The sequence below is a fragment of the Lissotriton vulgaris genome, chromosome 7 (assembly GCF_964263255.1).
Source record: "Lissotriton vulgaris chromosome 7, aLisVul1.2, whole genome shotgun sequence".
In the NCBI taxonomy this organism is placed as follows: domain Eukaryota; kingdom Metazoa; phylum Chordata; class Amphibia; order Caudata; family Salamandridae; genus Lissotriton; species Lissotriton vulgaris.
Genome location: NC_141695.1, coordinates 1,427,489,414 through 1,427,511,799, shown reverse-complemented (window position 1 = coordinate 1,427,511,799; position 22,386 = coordinate 1,427,489,414). Strand labels below are relative to the sequence as shown.

At 42.7% G+C, this 22,386-nt stretch overlaps 1 protein-coding gene across 1 annotated transcript in view; it reads right to left on the bottom strand.

Annotated features, from left to right (window-relative positions):
* Positions 1-22,386, bottom strand: part of DLGAP4 (DLG associated protein 4) — a 554,791-nt gene that overhangs the window by 304,263 nt on the left and 228,142 nt on the right. The window contains exon 4 of the mRNA XM_086932203.1: positions 20,527-20,641. Within this exon, the coding sequence (XP_086788329.1) occupies positions 20,527-20,641 (115 nt within the window). The remainder of the gene's footprint in view (positions 1-20,526; positions 20,642-22,386) is intronic.

Sequence of the window (22,386 nt, the reverse complement as noted above, 5' to 3'; positions counted from 1 at the left end):
ACAATCTTTCCACGAACAGAGATTACTTGAGGGACCAGACCTATTATTATGCACACCTAGAGAAAGTTCCAGGCAGGAAGCATTTGCATTATAACACAACAGGGCCATATGGCGCAGTGTCTTCACAGCTCTGTCTATAACTCAGCTGTATTAAATTACTACATTGCTTTGGAAACTGCTTATATATTTGTCACATTCTTAAACTCTTAATTCAATTTTTTTTTAGTTCAACCAATTGTTCTGGACGAGCGATTGAGGGGTAATACTCAGATGACTTAGGATCTCATACACACTGAACAGCTGTATCAATAGAACAGGAGAAAATAAGCGCCTTGGGAAGCGTAATAGCAACGATAACAAGGAAAGATACGTTAGGAAGTATCCCCTGTGAAATTGGCAGAACAAATCTCCATACAAGGATGCACCATGTGAAATAAAAGCCAGGCCTGGGCACTGTTGAACAATCTTTAAATCTTTGCCTGATTGTTCAAAAGTACACTAAGAACAAAAAGGATGTGTTCATCTTGCATTTATGGACCTAACATGTGCCTTTGATATGGTAGATCGCCCAAAGTTGTGGTCCGTAATGCTCCAATTAGGCATTGACAGTGCAATAATATCCCTACTCAGGAGGCTAAATGAACATACCACAGGAAGAGTACGGTACAGCAGGACGGAGATTTATCTGAGGACTTTCCATCAATCACTGGGATTAGACAGGGCTGTGTCTTAGCACCTTTTCTCTTTCTAATTTATATTCATTCTCTGGGTGGGCACCTGATAACGTCTGGGAAGGACCTGCAAAAGATCAACGAGAGAGAAATCCTGTGCTGCTTTATGCAGACGACGCCAATCTCATTACACAAACTGCTAACTGTGTCTTTTACTAGATGCTTTTAATAGTTTTATGAGTAGTTTAGGACTAAAAACAAACCAAACTAAGTCTTTTGTAATGAAATGCGACACCAAACTAGCCAAGACTGAAACGTTTTTATTTGGCGAGGAAGAAATTATGAAAACTCTGCATATTACGTATTTTGGGAATTCCCATTGATGTAGATTTTCACCGGAAATTTCTCCTGGATGTAAGAGCCATGCAATTCGAAAGAGCAGTTGATGCCGTTTTTAAATTCTACAAAAGTCTGGGCACAAATCATCTAGGGAAATACTTTGTACCTTTACTCAAAAATGTGTGCCTGTTACGGGAAACAACACTTACAAAGCAACTTTTACAATGCACTACCTTTACAACTAAACTTTTACACCGCAACATCCATTACAACGCATGCCATTACAACGCAACCATTACAACGCATGACACTACAATGCATACCACTACAACGCATACCTTTACAACGCAGTCAATACAACGCATACCATTACAACGTATACCTACACTATCCAACACTTACCCTACTGTTGCACCCCCTGGAGTTAGAATAGTAATTTGTACCCCTACACTATCCAATACTTACCATACTGTTGCACCCCTTGGAGTTAGAATAATAATTTTAACCCCTACACTATCCAACACTTACCCTACTGTTGCACCCCCTGGAGTTAGAATAGTAATTTTTACCCCTACACTATCCAATACTTACCATATATGCAATGTAATGGTATGTGTTGTAATAGTACGCATTGTAAATGTAGTATGTGTTGTAGTGGAATGCGTTGTAAAGGTAGTTTCAAAGATTTCATTGTAATGGCATGCGCTATAATGGAGTGCGTTGTAATGGATGTTGTGGTGTAAAAAATGCGTTGTAAAGGTATGCGTTGTAAAAGTGTGCATTGTAATGACATACATCCGCCTGTTACCACACTTGGCGTGGATTTATGGGCAGGATTAGTGCCAAATCTCTACAAACTGTGGAGAACAAGTTTATAAGAAGACTCATGGCAGCTTCACATCCTACCGCAATGGCCTTTTGCCATGAAGAGGTTGGGCTTGATTGAATAGGAGACCACATCAAGTTACAACTACTTTTGTTATGGCACAGAATCTGGAAAGCACAGAAGCCCATCTATGTAGGTCAATCTTACAGGATTGTCTGAAGCTGGACAACTATCTGGCCATTCCATGGCTTAAGTACATTAAAACGAGTTTTGAAAGAGTCGGCGCCCCAGCATTTTATCTTAACCCAAATAGTCTGTCGTCTGTTCCCTCAAATCAAACTAAAGCACTGTTTGATAAAAAAAGTACAAGGGCAGAGACTAGAGTGGGAGGGTTAGAAAACACATTCCCTGTTTTTCCTGCACACTCTGCAGTTTATTTACAGATCATTGTAAATGAGAAGCACACGTTTCTTTCTACACCGTTTTAGCTCCAAATTATACACTTTCTGATAGATTTCCCAGTATAAGGAATGTGGTTTTCGTCTCTTCCTCACTGTCATTGTGAATTCCCATCAGAACAAAGCACTGAACACGTTTTGCATTTTTGCCCATTTTACACTGCACAAAGAGTGTGAATTCTCCTTCCTATACTACGGGCACTAAAAACTAGATCTAATGCCGCAGACTTTGCTTATTTGCAGTACTTGGGAAATTAGAGCGTTATACATGCATTATTTAATTACATATAAGTGCTTTAAAAGTAGGATCTTACTGAATGACTCTTTTATCATACAGATATCTTTTTGTACCTGTCTTTAGTGCTTTTAACAAATGTCTTCCTCAATTTATGAATTTTATTTATTTATTTCTTTATTTCGGCCACCTTGGCCATAAAAGACACATACATGAAAACACAGGATCATAACAATATACACATACAGAATTCATTATAAACATCCTCATAAAAACATTAACAAAGACACCAAAGCTTCATCTCATTTTTTGTCTGGTTGCTAGGCATGTACCAGGTTAGGAGGGATATTTCGAGGAACAGCAAGGATTTAACTGCTCAAAGTAATTGGCCAAACTTCCTGCGAACGATGTACACAGAATAAAGAAATCTACTGATGCTAAATACAATGGATTGGGAAGTATTAGTTTTAATAATTCTATATGCCGTGATACAAGATCTTGTTCCTAAGAGGGAGCACAGGGGTTTGATCCACCTTTTTAGTGCTTTTGAGTATGCTTGACAGATAAACAGCATATGGACCTCATCCTCCGAGCAAGAACTTAAGCACATTGAACACTTCCCATGTATAACATTTGGACATTCTGGTTTTCTCTTAGACCAACGTTCCAAATTGGAATTTAGCATGAGATTCCCATACCTGAATTTCAGAAATAGAGACTTCGCAGGTGGAGGCTCTATTTCATCTAAAAAAAACTCAAAGGAGGGGTCATCTTTAAAGATGAAAAATTCTTGGGTTAGAGACCCGGTTCTATTTTCATTCACTAGCTGGTTAATTATGTAGGACCAGAGGGCTCGTTTCACCATGGACTTGGCAAAAGGTGGTTGGTTTTCTGGACTCTCCCATAACTGAGGCAAGCCCAGGATTGAGAACCATTTTTTAATGTGTCTGAGCCATAGTATGGAATGAAAAGAATCTAAACCCAATATCTCCTGGAGGCCTTTCCTATAGTTGATCAATTCTGGGGTAGACCATATCAATATCCAGAACATTAGTGGTCTAATGGTTATATGGTTGCCAGTTCTCTTAAGGTTCAGATCAAATTGAAGAGGAATCAATGGTGGACCAGTGGGTACCCTTACAATTGATCTCATAAATTTGTTATCCAGGCCATGGAAACTATCCCTTGCCCAGGGTCCCCATATCTCAGCCCCGTAAAGGGCAGCAGATTGGATTTTAAATTTAAAAAGCTCAAGCACAGGGGTCACACTTTTACTTATACTGGCATTAAGTTTGCTGATGACTGGCTTGACGTTATGGGCATAAGACACCTTGTTTTTCTCAATTTGGGCCTTCCATGTCAGGTTTGAATCTAGCACCACCTCCAGATAGGAAAAGTTATCAACGGTTTCTAAGACTTGACCATTCAGATTTAGAGTCCCTCTATCCGGTTTACAGGGATTCAGTGCCATACACTTAGTTTTGTCAACGTTTATCTCTAATCCTTTCTTCACACAATAAATACTAAAGGAGTTCAGGAGCGCCTGGAGGCCTTTCTTGGTTTGGGATATTAAGATGGTGTCGTCCGCGAAAAGCAACGCAGGCACCCTTTCTCCATTTAGTTGTGGTGAGTCATTAGCACAGCCGTTCAAATGATCAGGGATATCATTAACAAATAATGAAAATAAGGTGGGGGCCAAAACGCATCCTTGACGGACACCACGCTCTATTGGGATATTACGCGTCAGTTCACCATTTGGACCCCACCTGATGTTGGCATGATTCCTAGCGTGCAACTCAACTATTTGAACCAGGAGGCACCCTGGCAATCCAGCTTCACTTAGGGATCTCCAGAGTAAGTTGCGGGGGACAAGGTCAAATGCCGCTCTCAGATCTACGAAAGCGACATACAAATGACCTTTCCTGATGTGTACATATTTCCAGTATATACAACAGAATCTAAAGACCTGGTCTATGGTGCTGATCTTACCCCTAAACCCAGCTTGAAATTTGGTAAGTATTGTTTTTTCCTCCAGCCAGTCATTTATCCGAAATAATAAATGCTTGGCATAGAGTTTTTGCAGGGTGTCCATCAAACTAATTGGTCTATAGTTTGATGGAACAGATCTACTTCCCTTTTTAAAAATTAAAACAACTTCTGCTGCGCGCCAGCTATCTGGAAATTGACAGTTGCTAGATAAAGCATTAAACAAGCGGTTTATATATGGAGCCCAGACTTCAATCTCATGTTTATACAGGTCACCCGGTATTTTGTCGGGACCAGGAGCTTTGCTGTTTTTTAGTTCAGTGATTGCCCTTTTCGTTTCACCTAGTGTGAAGTCAAGACACTCTATCGGGGGTGGCAACCATAAAGTCTCATCAGAACCACTGTCATATTGTTTATAAAGAGTTGTGAAGTGCGTCACCCAAGTCAGTTCGTCTAAGAAAGTATCCTTCACAGCTCTACCTGCGTGGCCCTCATTTGCAACCAGCCTCCAGAACCCAACATTGTCCTTGGATTTGGCAGCAGCCAACATATCCGCCCAATTTGACTCCTCCCATAACTTTTTTGAAGTCCTTTGAGCGTGCTTGTATGCTTCCCTTGCGACTCTGACTTCATCTTTCGATTTGTTTTTGATAGCAAACAGGAGCTCCCTCTTAGCCAACCTACATGAATGGTCATACCATAGTTTACCATGACACCCAACTCTTACATTTTGCTGCTTTTTTTTTGGCATTTTGGTCAAACATGTTTTTAACTCCTCAAAAAATGTCTTATGTAGTGCAATGAAATGATCATAGTGATCTGGTGAGAAGGAGTGTCCAGCTATAGGCCTGAACATTGTGTCAAAAAGTGAGTATACCGTTGCTAGGGCATTTCCTTGAGCAAGGACGTGCGACCATTTTAATGCACGTCTGTTGTTACTGACATGTACCTGATCACACAAATTGGGGTTGGAAGTCTCAGTGGAAAATAAAACAGAGGGGTCGCTAAACATAGCTGCGTCAATATAAAGTTCAAGGGGATAGTGGTCACTCTCATCCCTATTTGCCACCTTGAGATCAGCCATAAAATGCCAGATACTCAATGAGACAAGTATGAAATCCAGGTTACTTTCGGACTTCGCGAAAGTTGGATGTTTTGTTAGGTCAGAAGGGAGACGGCCATTACATGCTCTAAGACCATAATCTGCAGATAACCTCATTAATTGCACAACCAAAGCCGAACATTTAACACAATTTGAAGTCTCAAGCTGAGGAATGTTATAAGCTTGATCTTCATCCTCAAAAACATCAGCAAGCCCTAGGACGGGTTCAAAATTACAATTTAGGTCGCCGCCCAGGATCACTGGGGCATCACCAACCACCCTTTTCAAGAAGCTATCCAAAGTTTCGAGAGTGGGAGAAACTTTGAAATGTGCAAGAGGTCTATTATAGACATTAATAATGTAACATTCAGCCCCATTCAAATTTATAAGTTTTAGAGCCAAAATATCAGGGGTGCCTGTATCTATTAGTTCGACCTTAATCTTCAGTGTGATTTTAACCCATATGATGAGTCCCCCCGAGGGCCTCCCCCTATTAGACTGTACTGCCTCGGTGCCAAAGAGTTTTGTACCCTATCCTGTGGGGAATGTCTATTGCCCATGTTTCTTGCAGTAGGCAAAAATCGCTAGAGTCAATATAATCAGCCCAGTCTGGGTCCCTCAGATTTTTGTTGACTCCTGCAATGTTCCAGGACAATACGAGCAATAATGGATTTGCCCCACTACCAGGACAGGTGGACTTAATAGTGGCCAATACTGGTGCCACTGATAGTTTCACGCTATCTTGCAACGTAACTCCTACACAGTGTCGTTCTGATTGAGTAACCAGGCCCCCTGCTACATTGTCGGCTTCATCACCATGACAACCCTCTTCCTCTCCAGAACACGCTAAGTTCGCTACTAGAATACATTTCTTATTCAGGAAGTCCCCGGTTTTACAGTAATTATTGTCTCCCTCTCCCCCATCCTTTGATTCCTCACTGTTTTCATGTTTGGAAAAGATATTCTCGTCACCGGGTGGGTGGTAAGTACCATAGAAATTAATGGTGCGGTTTGGCCAGGTCTCAAGTCAGTCAACTCCATCTAAGCTGCTAAACCTGTTGAAAGTAGGGACTCCATTCCACACATTTCAAATACCCTGTCTACCCAATTCGGGGCCAAATCCGGAATGGTGATTGATCGTGGTCCAATTACCCCCATAGTTGGGGCGCCTCTGTGGGGGGTAAAAGAAAGATAGGGGCCTAGCTTCAATAGATGAAATGCCTGCATATGTTTTCCATGTACATATCTGTTGGGCACTATGGGGTTCCTCAAATGAGATAACAATACAGTCACCCGGAATTGATTTGACTATAGGACCAATCCAAGGTACCCTGCGAACCATGAGAATTCTACTTTTCATGTGATTGGGAACAGGTTTATTTGAGTTTAGCCAGTGGATCACCTTGTTTTTTAAGGACAAAAAAGTTTCTTTGTGTTGATTGTCTAGTTCAGGGACCCCAGTAAGTACAACTACAAAAGGACTTGCATCAGGGGGCAGATCTATGTATCCTCCCTTAAAGTTGTCACAAGCATAGGGTGTTTGAAGATTGTGATTATAAGTTTTATTTACGGAGGATCTATAGGCGAGGACTTATTTGGACCAGAAGCTGTGTGTACAAGAGGAAGTGTGTCAGCAGAGGACTTATTTGGGCCAGAAGCAGTGTGTGCAGGAGAATGCATATCGGCAACACTCACTATCTGGGGTTTCTTATTTGGTTCAGGACCCTTCAAAAGTGGTTTAGGAGCGTTCAAGGGGGTTGCAATAGAATTATCTGCAACACTCACATTCTGAGTTGCGTTTTTTGCTGCATCCTTCTTCGAATGCTGTGTATTAGATGGATTTATTTTTGAAGATACCAAAGTGGCCGTAGTGGGAGCCGATGTGGGAATTGCAGATACATCACTGCCATTAAGACTTAAACTGGACAGGGTGATAACACTTTTTTCCACCTCAAGCAGCTGATTTTCAATGCAAGTTAACCTAACTTCTAACGGCCTAAGAAGTTTTTTTAGTGTCTCCCATACAAGTTTCAAGAATTCTTCTTTGCCCCCCTCTGACTCGACCATGGATGTGGTAATTTTCTCATCCCCGACAACAGGGGGCCCGACTATTGTATCTACGTTTAACACTTCCATTTTATCACTACTGTTAAGCTTTTGCATAATTGGAAGCGTCTGATGAGGCGTGCTATTTGGAATAGCCGGTTGAGTGGCCCCCCCTGTGAAACACTGACTTGTGGCTACTTTAGCCTTTTTCCTGGCATACACAGACATATTTTTTTGTTTTCTCTTTTGTTTGGGTTTTGCCTTGTTATCGCCCTGGTTACTCTTAGACTCTTCTTTTCCTGAGGCTTTCTCCCCCGTATCATCCTCCAACAGTGTGTCTACTTTGGTTATATTTTCAGATATATTACTAATAACTAATTTGTGTATGGGGTCTAAGTTAGCGTCAACAAAGGTAGCTATTTCCTCAGGAACAGGATGCACCTCGGCCAATGTAATAATGGGTGTAGGGCCGGTAGTGCGCTCAGGAGTTTTCGATGTGGCAATGCTACCTAAGGATGATTTTTTCCTTAGTGCTATGTCTAAGGACTGTCTTCTAGCTGCCTCCAGCTCCAGGGACACTATATGCTGCAGTTTTGTGATCTCAATGTCAATGGTTGTATTGGTCCTTGTGATAAAATCATCCAGGGTCCCTGTAGCCTTTTTCACAGACTTTGCAGTCCTGCTCTGACTTTCACGCAAAGACGTCATTTTACGATTACCCGGGGGCTGGAGAGAACACAAATAAGGCTTGTTACCGTAGCTATATCACACAGCCAAACAACCAAGAGGGGTGGCCCGGTCCGGTCTTGCTCGGTCTGTAACGGTCCGCCCTTTGCCCGGGCTTCGCTCCGTGCTTAGCCCCGCGCACGTCCCGCTTGCGCGTTGGATACATCCTGTTTATAACGGGAGGTGGGCGGGAAGAGGACCAGCTGCGGCGAGTCAGCAGGCGCAATGCCCGCTGGTCCTCGCAGTCCCGAAACGGCAGAAAGCAACTCCAGGCAGCTCCTCTCAGCGTCAGTGATCCCCGGTGATGTAAACCTCGAGTGGCTCCCGCGGAGCGGAGGCCGCGAGGAGTGGTGTGCAGGATACAGAACAAAGTGCTTTTGTCAGGAAGAAAGCAGGACAGCACGTCGACCCTCTCTCAGCGCCAAGCACTGCGGTCCCGACCCGCAGTTCTTTAACACCAGGCGGGAGGGGGGCGGGAAGAGGACCAGCTGCGGCGAGTCAGCGGGCGCAACGCCCGCTGGCCCTCGCAGTCCCGCAAGGGCAGAAAGCAACTCCAGGCAGCTCCTCTCAGCGTCAGTGATCCCCGGTGATGTAAACCTCGAGCGGCCCCCGCGGAGCGGGGGCCGCGAGGAGTGGTGTGCAGGATACAGAACAAAGTGCTTTTGTCAGGAAGAAAGCAGGACAGCACGTCGACCCTCTCTCAGCGCCAAGCACTGAGGTCCCGACCCGTAGTTCTTTAACACCAGGTGGGAGGGGGGCAGGAAGAGGACCAGCTGCGGCGAGTCAGCAGGCGCAACGCCCGCTGGTCCTCGCAGTCCCGCAAGGGCAGAAAGCAACTCCAGGCAGCTCCTCTCAGCGTCAGTGATCCCCGGTGATGTAAACCTCGAAGGGTGAGACGTTCATTCAGTCTGCTGACAGAACCAGGCTTGCAGGAGGATGGGAACTTGGCTTCTAGTAGAGATGGCCAAGGACCATGGAGCCACTAGTTACAGCTCTTTGAAAAGAACCAAAAACAGCATGTAACATCAATAGTGTGAGCTACCAAAGGGAACATCTTATTAAAAGTCATGAAGTCAGTTCTTACATTTATAAAAATACATAAACTGCAAGCGTCTTCTGTGGCCATCATACTTGAAACCTTTTCCATTGTGTACATGTTTCTACCCATTGAATAAAAGGCTAGCTACTGTATTTTGTCAGCAGTCTGGACTTTACAAGATTCTTAGGTAATCTGCAGTCAGTAAAGAGGCGCAGCTAGAGCATCCAACTCATCACCTCCAATCCGAAAGAGGAAGGGTTAAATTCAGCGAAGGAAGGTCTATTCTTTCAGACTGATTTGTTTGTTGTCAAGGCACAAACAGTAGCGTAGGGAGAAATAACCAGCGGTCTAAGTGCATTAAAAATGCAAGGGAATTGTGATGCTGTGAACAATGGGGGTGGGGCAAGTAAGTGCAGGGGCAGGGTCAAGGCGTGGCTAAAAAAATAAAATGTTCTGTAACTTTTTTGTGGTTTTTCACTTTCATGTATGTACATATGAAATAACAAGCAGCTTAAATGTAAAATAAGTGCAAGTTAAGTTATTCAGTGGAAAATGCACTATCTTAGTTTATGAAACCTCTATTAGAGGTCTGTGTCTGTAACTATAGAACCACATAATTGAATCCTGGTTGGAGCAGTGGAGAATAGTTTGGGGTGTAATACAGGTTACAACCCTTTAAAAAGTGCACACTTTCCAGCTCAACTGGTAACTCCTTTCCAAAACCACTCAAAATAATAATTCTGTGTCATCAGGTAGTGTCAAGTGATTCCATAAATTAAAGCCATTACCGGCTTCCAATCTCCCTTTAGATTTGCAGATCGACCGGTGTGCAAATTTACATTTCTTTCAGGTAAGCAGGCCCCTGGAAAGAAGGCTTGTTTAGTTGTCTGCCCCTCCGTCGGTTTCACAGCCCAGGAGACTGCCTACATTACACTGTAGCTGAAGCATTTAACTCTCAGAATTAACCGTCCCGGGATGGTTATGTTTTTACAGAAAGTATGGAAACTGTTTTATTTAAATTTAAAAAGTATGGGCACCTTGTTCCCCTCCTATCCGGCCCACTTCGTCCACTGGAAGTAACGTACATATAGGTGAGGTGGTCAAAAGACGCTATAAGATTTTTAGGCACTAGTATCGGCCACTAAACAATCCAGAAAAAAAGCCTGCTTACCAAAGCTGAAAACTTCATCCACTGAGGATGCCATTCTTGAACACAGCAACTAGCATATCACCCAATGCCACCTGGTTAGTTGGTTGGGAGGGTGGAGCTTGCAGAACGTCTTCGGATCCTACACCATAGAAAACATGCACAATCCACACGCGACTGAATTTAACAGTACCGAATGGTAAAGCAACAGTCAAAGTAGTGCTATACAAAAAACAGCATTACAGAAGACAAAATACTGGTAACCAAGCATGTCCGGCTGTGTCCAGTAAATGGACGAGAGAGCATAAGGTGGTACCTCAGCTCATCACACCCTGCTACCTGCCAAACACAACAAGTTCAAAACTAGTAAATACGTTACTATACCAAGTAAGATGTGAAAAATTTCACATTGTTCTTCTAATGAATGGCCGGCTGAGAGGAAGCCAGTGATTTAATGTTGAATTTCATATCTGTTGTGGCTGCAATCTGTAAATATGAGCCCATCTTTCCTCCTTCAGCCTGCTCGGTGAATTAATCCTATTGCCAGAATTTATAGCAGAGTGCCCTGCATTCTTCACTTGACGCGGCATCACTCGGGCAGCATTGTCTGTCGTTGTATGTGATTCATTTTTCATCCTCTCCCAGGTGGAAACAGAGCCCTCTTCAGAAGAGCTGCCGTTTGGAAGTTGGGTAATTTGGAAGGAAAGACTGCCGAATAAATTGGTAACAGCAAATGACCTGAAATTTGAATGTTTTCCACTCCGATTAAATATATTTAGAAGTGCACGCAAATGGTTCTGAAAATAAGCAGTATTTGGAATTATTGAGCCTGCCTGGGTGCATTAGTGTGCCTGCAGACAAGAAAGCAAGTGAAAACACAAGCGTAGGCATAGGGTAACAGGAGGCAGGTAGCAGCAGCATGGGCACAGGATTTAATAAAAAATAAAAAAACTAGAGGTCCTAACGAGTGGCTGGGACAGTCACCCATAACAATTTTTTTAAAGTAGTCCTGAAACATAGATGCAAATGGCCGCTGCTTTTTGTTAAAAAAAAGTTAGGCGTGCTCCTGGGTGCGCAACATGCTGGAAGAGGCATGACATTTGCATCCCAAATGCAAAGAATGACAACTGGAGAGACGATAGTGCCAGTCAATGAGAAGCCTATGGGCAGGCCGAAGCCCACAGTAGTAGATACCGAATATCTCAGTTTGAGACCGCGTATGCGCGCCGTCTAGAGTTGAGACATAAAAAAGGGGGAAAGGAGACATCAAGTTTTGTTTGATCGAGTCAGCAGGACCGATGGCAAAGCACTGGTTTGGGGTAGTCAAAACCCACTAGTGGTTTCTGGGTTTTATTATTATATCTATATGGTGTCCGACCTTTTATGGTGGTTTAGATTTCTGTATATACTTCTTAAAAGAGTCCCATAGTTGGATGTGTTATGCAGTGTTTTGTACATAATATTGTCAGCACTTCTAGTAGCGCATAGCATATTCCACCATTAGCTGAAGGGGACCTCAGATGTCGATTTCCACTCTGATAGTTTTGATTTTGCCCCCAGGGAGAGCATCAGATCCAGCAGTAGCAGGCCCTTTTAGGGAAGAGGTACGGGAAATAGACTGGCTGCAATCCCCAGGGTTTACGTTAATAGGTCGTTCATGAGTGGTATCTTAAATATATATGTAACCATATGCTGTACTCTAGGCCAAAAGATTGGGTCATTATGCAGGTTAGAAATGTGTTCCAGGGATCCTGTCCCTTCTCCTCACCACCAGCAATTGTGCATTGCAATGAGACCAAGTTTGTTAAGTTTGGATGGTGTCCAGTATAATTTGTGTATGACTAGAATCTAGACTGAGCCATTGCTGGGTTGAACTTTGCTCTAAAGGGGAACTCCCAAATTCTACTTCATGTTAAGTCCATAAATTGGGACGGAGGGGATAAGGGGGCACCATTTATTACACCTTTCAGTAAGTAGTACCTGGGTAGCTCTAATAATTGCTACAGGTGTGATACTGTAAGACCGAGTTTCCTTTAATCGCCCAGTAGATTAGGGAGATCGGAGTGTGAGGGCGTGGCAATTTCCAGATGGCTCTCTTTATTTAAAAAAATAGAATTTCTATATATGGAACACCATATTGTGCCTGCAATGCAGAGAAGGTTATGAGATTTAGAACAGTGACCATATCACCTATTGAATTTATACCTTTATGGGCACACAGTTCCCAGAACAACATTTTTCCATCTAATTTATTCATGTGATTGTACCACAAGAAGTCCACTACCGAGTCAGACAGATGTTACTTTATTCGTTTCACTACTTATGTTAAGGCAGCAATCATGTCTAAGAGTAGGGGTTTAGATTAGTTTGGGACAGTTTTGTGGCACACTGCATAGAGAGAGATGAGAAATGGGGAAACAGGTGGATCAGCCGTGTTTCAATCCACGGTCGCGGTGGAAAATGGTTGTCTAGTTCCTTGAATCACCAGGAGCCCTGGGAGGCTAGAAAGGCTAGTCAGTTTTTTTGTGAAATCCGGAACATTAAGGCCTCCTCTTTCTTTTTTAATTTCAGTGTGTTACCAAAGATTCTGGTCCTTTTGTCTTTCCAAAGGAACTCAGAGATTTGTTTGTCCACCTCTTTAAAGAAGGAGGAAGAAAAGGAAAATGGGAGCATGCTCATAAGAAATTTAACCAGAGGGGTATCATCATTTAAAATGTTTCTGTGCATCCTAAGTGTTTAATGAGAGTATTTTAAGTGCTACAGACATTCTGTTGATCAGATAATTGAGTAAGTGGTACAGTAGATGGAAGAGTACGCAAATGGGCCAGGAAGTGTGTGTATGGAGCTTTAATTCACGTGTGTGTGCGTGAAGGTATCAGTGCTAATGGAATGTAGGCTATTGGGAAGAATGCGTAATGCCTCAAAAGATCATGGTGAAGTGGGACAGTTGAACTGGTTAGTGAAAACTGCTCCATTAAAGGGGGTCCTGCCATGAACCTGCTTAAATCATCCTTGTGAGGGACGGAAGGGAGGAAGGAAATAGGTAGAAGGTGGGAAGGCAGAAGAAAGAAAACAGAAAAATAACAGTAGAGAGGTAACCACAAAGCAATCCCAGAACTCAAACCTTCCCACATACCCACCCCAAAAATGCAAAAGAATCACATTTCCTCAGCCTATTACACCTGGAAAGAGGTACACCAGAAGCCGGCACAACCTATGGACTGTAAGGCCCCTTTTAGAAAAAAATATATATCCATGTGTATTTATCACACAGATAAGAGAATCAATTTTAATTTTGCTCCACACTATCTAAGACTCATTGTGCTATCTATATCTGTCTCTGACCAAACTGCTTGCCCTGTCCTACGTAGTAGTCTCCCCTCCTTTACAAATCTATTCAAGCCTGACGTAAGACCCTCTACTGCCCTCTCTGACAACTCCTTGGTTACCAGCTATCAACATGAACCACACTCACGTCTTTTACAAGTTTAGCTCAAGCTATTTTCTGTTCCCTTATTTGCTTATATTGCAATAAGTAACAATTTTACCAGCATTCTCTCCCACCATGAACCCATGAGGATTACCTGCTATACTGATCAGAGAAGAGTCTCTACTAGCAAACAGGACACTAATGACCAATTTGGACATCAGGCCGAAAATGGCCGTCAATCGGCCCGACGGCACCTTTAATGTCTTTAAAGGCAACACAGATCATACATTGAACGAGCAAAATAATTACTTAACAATCATTTCTTGGAATGTGACTGGTCTTCAGAAACTGATTAAAATGACTCACCCCTAGATTAACTTCAAAGCAGTGATATAATCTGTCTCCAGGAGACATGGGCAACATCTACTACAGCTCTTTCCGGGTACTTTGAAATCCATGTCCCGGCTTTGAGACGCAATATTTTTGGGCGGCCAATTGGGGGCCTCTCTGTTTACATCAAGCATTCCCGAAGGTTGGAAGTTAGCACACTTGCACCTCCCTCACCTGGAATTCAAGTATTACTTATCAATGGAATAAAAAATCATAATAAACCAAGCACTTAGATTGCTACTATTCAACTGCTATGTCAATCCAGCTCTGCACCAGAGAAACCAAGCACTTGATGATCAGGAAGCCATCATTGGAGATTTTCTCATCAAATATCCTTATCATAATCCACTTATAGTAGGGGACTTTAATAACAGATTTCTCGACAAAACAGGAAATGAAAATAAGCACCCTAAAGAGGTCGCGGTACTACAAGTCTTATTTGATGCCTGTTCTATATCATCCGCTCATAACCTCAAGAAAGCAAAGGATCAAACATGGGCCAGCTTCCAACATACAGGCATATCTCTACAATCGATTATCTATTCATTGGTAGCATACTAGCTTTGCATCTGAATGACTTTGACATCAACAATTGAGTAGAGAGTGGCCACAGGCCCCTCAGAGCATCTTTCAGTCTATCTACTGTTGCATCTTGTAAATTTAGATCTGTAGGCGAATCAACGGGCGAAGAATGTGATAAAGTCCCGCGCAGGATAACATGGACCACCAATCTCGGTACAAAACTGTCTGTATGGACAATTAAAAATGAACAATTAAAAACTGCTTTTGGTCCACAAGCCCTCTTAGACTACTGGCCCATTTACCTGATAGACCTGCATCGGGCACTGGGGTGAAAATTGGACGCTCAACAAAAACAGGTGCCAAACAATCCAAACCAGCACCCAAATGAGGAAATGCCAGAAAGCAAATGGAAGCGCCAATATCCCCCAAATGCAAGATATAGAGGGGAAAACGCATTTCAGGGTGCCATAAATGGATCACTTCAAGCTGCCCATAAGAAATGCTCATGGGAGCAACGCACTACACGAATAGAGGAAGCCTGGCTTAAAATTCTCTCTCTTCTTAAGGAAAAAAATCCAGCTCCATTTTGGAGATATATCAACCAAGTCAGTAATAGTGGCCAGTCTAAGGAGAACAGGGTACCCGAAAATGTTTAGGTGAATCACATCAATCAGCTCTACAATAGTGGGACAGGGGAGTTGTCAGCCCTCTCCTCGCCGCAATCACCAAATTATGAAAAGATCCAGGTTCCAGGCATCTCTGAAGCTGAAGTAATTAAGATCATTAGCCGCATGAGGAATGATGGCACGCCAGGACCAAATGGAATAACAGCCACAGTTTTCAAATCAAATCGCTCGTTCTGCGCAGAGCTCCTTACGCCTCTCTTTAAACAAGCTTTTCTTACAGCCACAATTCCATCCACCTGGCAGGGCTCAATATTACATCCACTTCATAAAAAGGGTAACCGCTCAAATCCGGCCATTTATATGCTAATAGCTTTATTGGATATTGAAGCTAAGGGCCATGCTCATGTCCTGCTGGCAGAACTTGAAAACTGGGTTACAGAAAACAGCATCCTTCCCTGTACTCAGTCAGTCCTACCTGTCGTGGAGAGCCACTTTGGCCAATCATCTACCTTTATTCTGCTGTTTTGTGGACTTCAGTGCAGCATTCGATAGAGTCAACCGAGGGACGCTATGGAACCAACTAAATTCCTGGGGGATACCATCTGCACTTCAATCTGCACTGATATCTCTGCATCAGAAAACCTGGGTGAGGATTAAAACAAGTGCCACAACTGTATCTGCAAAAATTCAAACAAAAAATGGTCTAAAGCAAGGCTGTGTATTAGCCCCACTACTATTTAATCTTTAAACTGCCGATTTGCCTAAAGAATTGCCAGGTGCAACTTTGGTCGCCCCAAAATTGGGTGGCATACGACTACAGAATATGCAATATGCTGATGACATTATTATCATGGACCATACAAAAAACAGGTTTACAAAGAGTGCTCACTGCTCTAAACACATATAATATAACAAATAATCTTCTGATGAATGAATCAAAAACCAAAGTCATGACTTTTGGGAAACATAAAAAAAGAAAAATCCGTCTTGGCGAGCAGGTGATCTGCATATAGCGACTTGCACTAGCTATAATTATCTAGGAGTTTGGTTTAACGAAAAGGCAAATCAAGTATCCCATCTCAAACATCTTCGGCCCAAGGGAGCAAGGGTTATACATAGTCTGAGGCGCTTGAATCAGCATTTGCACAGCCCCACAGTCGAGTCAATCTTAAGGGTCCTACGCACCCAACTGCTCCTGGCAGTGTCTTATGGTCACCTGGCTTTCCCTGGCAAAATGGATTAATTCTTAGTGAATTATCAAATAATGGCCTATAAGAAAATATATTTTCGGCTCCTCAGCATGCAAGGAGGGCGAGGCTGAGATTTGAGCTGGGCCTGGCAAGTGCAGATTTTCATTGTCTGGGAGACTTAATTAAATTCTACACCTACATTCTACGTGCACCAGCTCAATCCATGAAAGAACAATTCCAATCAGTGTTTACGGACAAACTCTCTCGTTGGTACAGCCAGCTGCATTTGGCCACCTCCACATTGAAGATTGAAATCATCAACTTTTCTAATCCAATCGTTTCCCTGTCAAACTGGAAAAAAAACCTAAAAAGCCAAATTACTCTAGTGTTATTCGAGAGAGATGTTACTCGGCTCCCCAAAAAAACACTCCTTGCAGCTTTGAATAACTCATATATTAAGGGGAAATCTCAACCATATTTTAACTATTCTCTTCAATCACAGACTTGAAATAAAATCATTTATATGAGGCTGTTAGCCCTTCCAATTCATGACTTTAACCTGCTGTGGGCTCTGAGGAATGGTCAGCTCACATGTAGGCTCTGCAATTATCCACATGAGTCCTGGTTACATCTGTTATGTTGTTGACCTCATCTTGCCAATGATCGCCGATGCCTACTGGTCCCAGTTTTTCGGGAAAAGTTATTGAGACATTGCAGGGAAGCATCTGATTTATGCTTCGGTAATAATTCAGCCCAAGTTCTAGCAAGAGCTGGGAAGCTTGTTACATTATCTTAACTGCATTGCATAATGCCTAGCATTAAGAAACTGACAAACACTATTCTTATTGCATAAATGAATGTCGTTGAAAGTTAAACCTTTAGTAAGAAGTATTGTGACACTTTTGCTATTGTCTTTTATACTACACACTTCTCTATTGGACCAAACGGCCAATTGTGATATATTGCCATTAACTTGAAATGTTGATCTTTGGATTTGCTATTTATTTGTATTTCCAGAATTACAAATGTGTATACAATCTTTTATTAATCCTTATATTTTAATCCTTATATTTTATCAAGTATTAATATGAAGTTTGTATGTTACGGTTTTAATTAACTGTATAATAAAATAAGTACTGCAATAAGTATATTTTGCACTGTCTCACTAGGGACTGATGGCAAGCCAGATGAATGAAAGAGATTATGAGGGATCCTTGAAGCTGCAAAGTAGCAAAGAGACCAAGTCTGGTTAGGCAGCAAGTTATGTGCCATCTGGTATTCGCAGATCTTGGTGTCTACTTTGCAGTAGGTAGGTAGTATTTGATTTGTTCCACAATGGTGGTATCATACAGGAGTGTGAGAGCCAGGATGTTAGACCACAAAGCAGCCCTCAGGTTTACCTAAAGGTTGAACTTCTGGCAAATTGCTTGATACAGGGTGGCTCCACACTAACTCTGCACTCCGGAGTGGTGTAGATACGCAGATGCCGAGTACGGGTGTTGATCGGTCTGAGAAACGACGTGGTAGGTCACCATCTGGAGGCCACCATCTGAAGGTTCTGTCTGGCCTTTCAGGGTAAGCGCCAGCTGCCTCAATCAGACGTGGAGCTCTGCACAGTCCTTGTGCGGTCCACAAATCTCTAAGTGTGTCGGTGTTCGGCTTTTGTGCAGGAGGTGGCGAGGATGGGCATCAGGTTGTTGCACCAATTTTAGCCTCTGCTGTGTGTGCAAAAGGGAGAGTACAGTGCAATGTGCAGGGCTGTTGCAAAGGGTCAAAAGTGCTGTTCATGTGGTGATCTGGGTTAAAGGCTCCGTTGGGTAGGAGTCATGCTTGCTATTTGCAAGCGCTACTGCATATACACCCACCTCAGGTATCAGTGATTGATTTTAGCTGGGCTCCATACTGTCATCTGTGAGTTATATATGTGTGCTGTCCTCCTACATGCACTTCCTGTCAGGCAGGCTGCATAACGGAGACATTGAGGACAGCCACTATTTTGTAGTCGCCACACGTGTAGATACAGCTGGGTCAGAGGTAGCAAAAACGCTCCTGCAGCCTGGTGTTAGCATGTCACCGTGCCAGGGATGAGAATGAGAAGTGTTCAATTCCTTATTGAGCCCAGTATAAAACCTCAAGTGCATATTGGGCAGGTGATGAATGATAATGGGATCTAGCATGCAGTTTCCACTCTATTCCCAAACAGTCACACATCCTGTGCACAACTGCAGCCACAAATACACCTCCTTTGTCACTGTTTATGCCCTGGAGAACCCCCCTGATATATTTCGTCAAGCATTGCAAAACAGTTGCTGCATCATTCTGCCTTGTGGGAAACGCCTCCACCCATTTTGAAAATTGGTCCACACATACCAGCAAATATTTGAATCCATTCACTGCGGGCAAATGGGTGAAATATTTTTGAATGTTGGTAAAGGGACCTTGTGGCTCTGGCAAGTGATCATTGGTAGCAGGGGACCGACCTTTAGCACGTTGCACACAGACAAGACATTAGGTGCATAATTGTGCAGTGAAAGCTGTTATCCCTGGTGCAATCCATTCTTGTCTAATCAAAGCATTCATCCCCCTTGTGCCATGTGAGTGAGTCCATGAGCAAGCCTTGTAAGGAGCAGGAACATACTGCGTGGGGCCAGATGCCTCCCAAGGCAAATAGTAACCGTGCACAGATACTGAGCCACTGTGCAAGTGTAACTAGGCCCTCCACAAAGGATTGCAGCTTGTGATCACACACCAGTACAATCGCCGCTCTTCAAAATACTTTTGGACCAGCAGTGCATATCCTCAGAGGAGCTACTAGAGGATGCTCTATATGTGAGCGTTAGCTGATGATTTGAATTGAATGCTTTTTAAGACGAATAATTTGAAATAAAGAAGTGACTTTTCAAAAAGCTTTTGCCGTGTCGGACTTTGTGAGCTGCCCACCCCCATTTGTTATAACAACTGCAATAATGAGATAAAGTGAAAGGAAGCGTGGGGTGGAGGACGAAAGAGGACTGAGGTTGATTAAAAACTAGACGGACTTAGTACTCTGAAAACTTGTCAATCAGCGGCGCTGGCGGCAGGTTCCTTAAAAAATTCTAATTTTTTCACTTTTTGTTAGAAATTAAGTACACGGAGTGTGCCTCAATGAATAACAGGTAAGTTTACAATTCCACAGATAATGCCTTGTAAATATTAGTATGTATCCCTTTTATCACCTCAGAAGCTGTGATGAAGGAACCCTCAGGGGTTCTCCATGGTGCTAAACAGGCTGATAATATATGTGAATCCACTCTCCCCACCTCAGTTCCCCTCCTACACCAAGTTTGTGCCAACAGGAACACGATGAACATCAGTGCTTAATTTAAGCCTGTGCTTTCCGGTGCTCGGCGACAGCACTTAATTGCTGGCACTGGCACTTATGACAGCTGCTGCATGGTGGTGCTGTTTGTGCAATGTAAAGATGAGCAGAAAAACAGTTGTTTGCTAATTCTAAATACATTTAAAACAACTAATATCTGGCACCCATTCTTAAAGCTTTGGCGGCCTCGAAGAGTCTGAATTGGCAAACTTCAGTGTAATGTTTACTCGTTGTGTATGTACAGTGGCGATGTATGGTGCAAACTGCTTTGGCCTCCTGACGAGGGCCCCAGCGCCTATTGTTTTTTTACAAATTAAACACTGATCTGGCACCCTACTCTCTCATCAGCAGACTTCCTTTATTACCCTTTGCCCGCAGCTTGGGGGCTCAAGCACCCTCGATGAGCGGTGTGAGGGTGGTATGGCTGTTTCTTACCTGATTGATACAGCTTGATTCATTGCTGCTTTCGGGGATTGGGCTGTACTCTTCCTCCCAGCTCTGGAACTTGGGGGGTATCATGATTTCCACAGAGTCCATGTGGTCCAGGCTCCTGAAAGGCAGAGAGGAATCATGAAAGATAAAAACAATCAGACACAGGAAGCCTGATGACTCCACGTCACCAGTGATGCTGTGATCCATTCCTGGTGTTTACTTTAACAACCCAAAGAGTACTGGGAGCTGAAGTTCTGATTCACTTCAGTTGGTCTGATAGAACTTGAACACTTGAAAAAACCGAAAGGCAATTGACCTGGAGCATTGCATCATCGGTGACATGGATTCATCGGGTAATCATAGTCTGTGAAATTGAAAACTTGTAGCCACTATGTTAATTGTTGAGCACGGTGATTGACCAGCAGGACAGAACAGCGGATGGAGTGAAAAAACACTGTTAATAATAATAATAATAATCTTTATTTTAAAGTTTTTCCCAAATCACATTGTGTACAGTTTTGTGAATAAAATGGTTAAAAGAGAAACCCATACGGGCACAAAAGCGTAAAAAGTAGAAATTTAAACTGTTTTGTGAAACATGACCCGGCGTGTCTCATACAGCTCCCATTATATTCAAATGATAAAATCTAACCATAAGCATACATGCTACAGAATTTCAATTTGTGTTGCGACCCTCCTGATCGTTGGAAATTCTGTTACAGTACATTATTTAATCTAAAAGGTGGGTGGCAAAGTCATGACAGTTTTCTTTGTTAATATATTAAGACCCAAGCAATATACCCAGCTTTACGTAAAGTGGATGAGTTTTTTTTTTTAATTACACAAAAAAGAATCAGAAAAAAGTAAACCAGCTAAATAAAATTATATTTGCGCAGCCGTGCCAATATTTCGGTGCACCACTCTTTTTTTCTCTATAGCTTCTTGTGTCTCTCTATACACGCCCATATTACCAATCATTTCCATTAAACATCATGTGAGCAATAGCAATGGCCACGAGGTGGCAGCAGTGCCCAACTAATAACTCTTGACTCTCTGAACTCGTGGTCGTTTATTTCACCCTTCTCCGTTGGAATGCCAGTGGCGTCCTAGGTTTGTGCCAAAATAAAATAATGCACTTTCCTGTCAGTTTGTATCACATGCAGTGTAGAGCCAGGCATGGACAGTTGCTCTAAAACACCGTAAACAAGCAGGCCAGTCTAGGGCTACCTGGCCATGGGCCAAGCACGTTTTTTGCCTCTCCTTCTCCCGTTTCATTGCCCGCACAGCGAGCGTGATTAGTGTTGCTCACTGAAAACCACGCCGACTTCAGGCTATTGTGCATGATTCAGATATCTGGGTGTGTGAGCTCTCACTGTTGCAGTATTTTTTGAATTTTTTTTATTCAGGGCATTTTTACATTGAATATGTTGTTTTATTTTTCACTCTCCAGTTTTAATTCTTCATTCATTTATTTAATAGAATGCAACGTTCAGTCTTTACATTTTATCATCCATGTGACAAAATGCCCAAAATATAAATAATCCTGAGGGGCCCCTCGCACGGTATGTTGATGAGGCTCCCACACACCATTTTTCGAGTCTTAAATCCAATATTCACACCAATCATTTAAACTTTATTAAGAGCAACAGAAAAAAAACTATTTTTTTGACTGATTTACCGCGCCAGATTTGAGGCTGCGCCTTTGTTTCTTGTTTTACACAAAACTGAAAACTAAAAAGTGACCTGAAGCATAAGCTAGTGGTTTGAATGTTTACTTGGAAAACTCTTCTCTGGACCAAAACAATTTCCATTCTTTACTGACCCTAATATTCTGTCATTGGACGCAGTCGGCCCGTTTTTCTC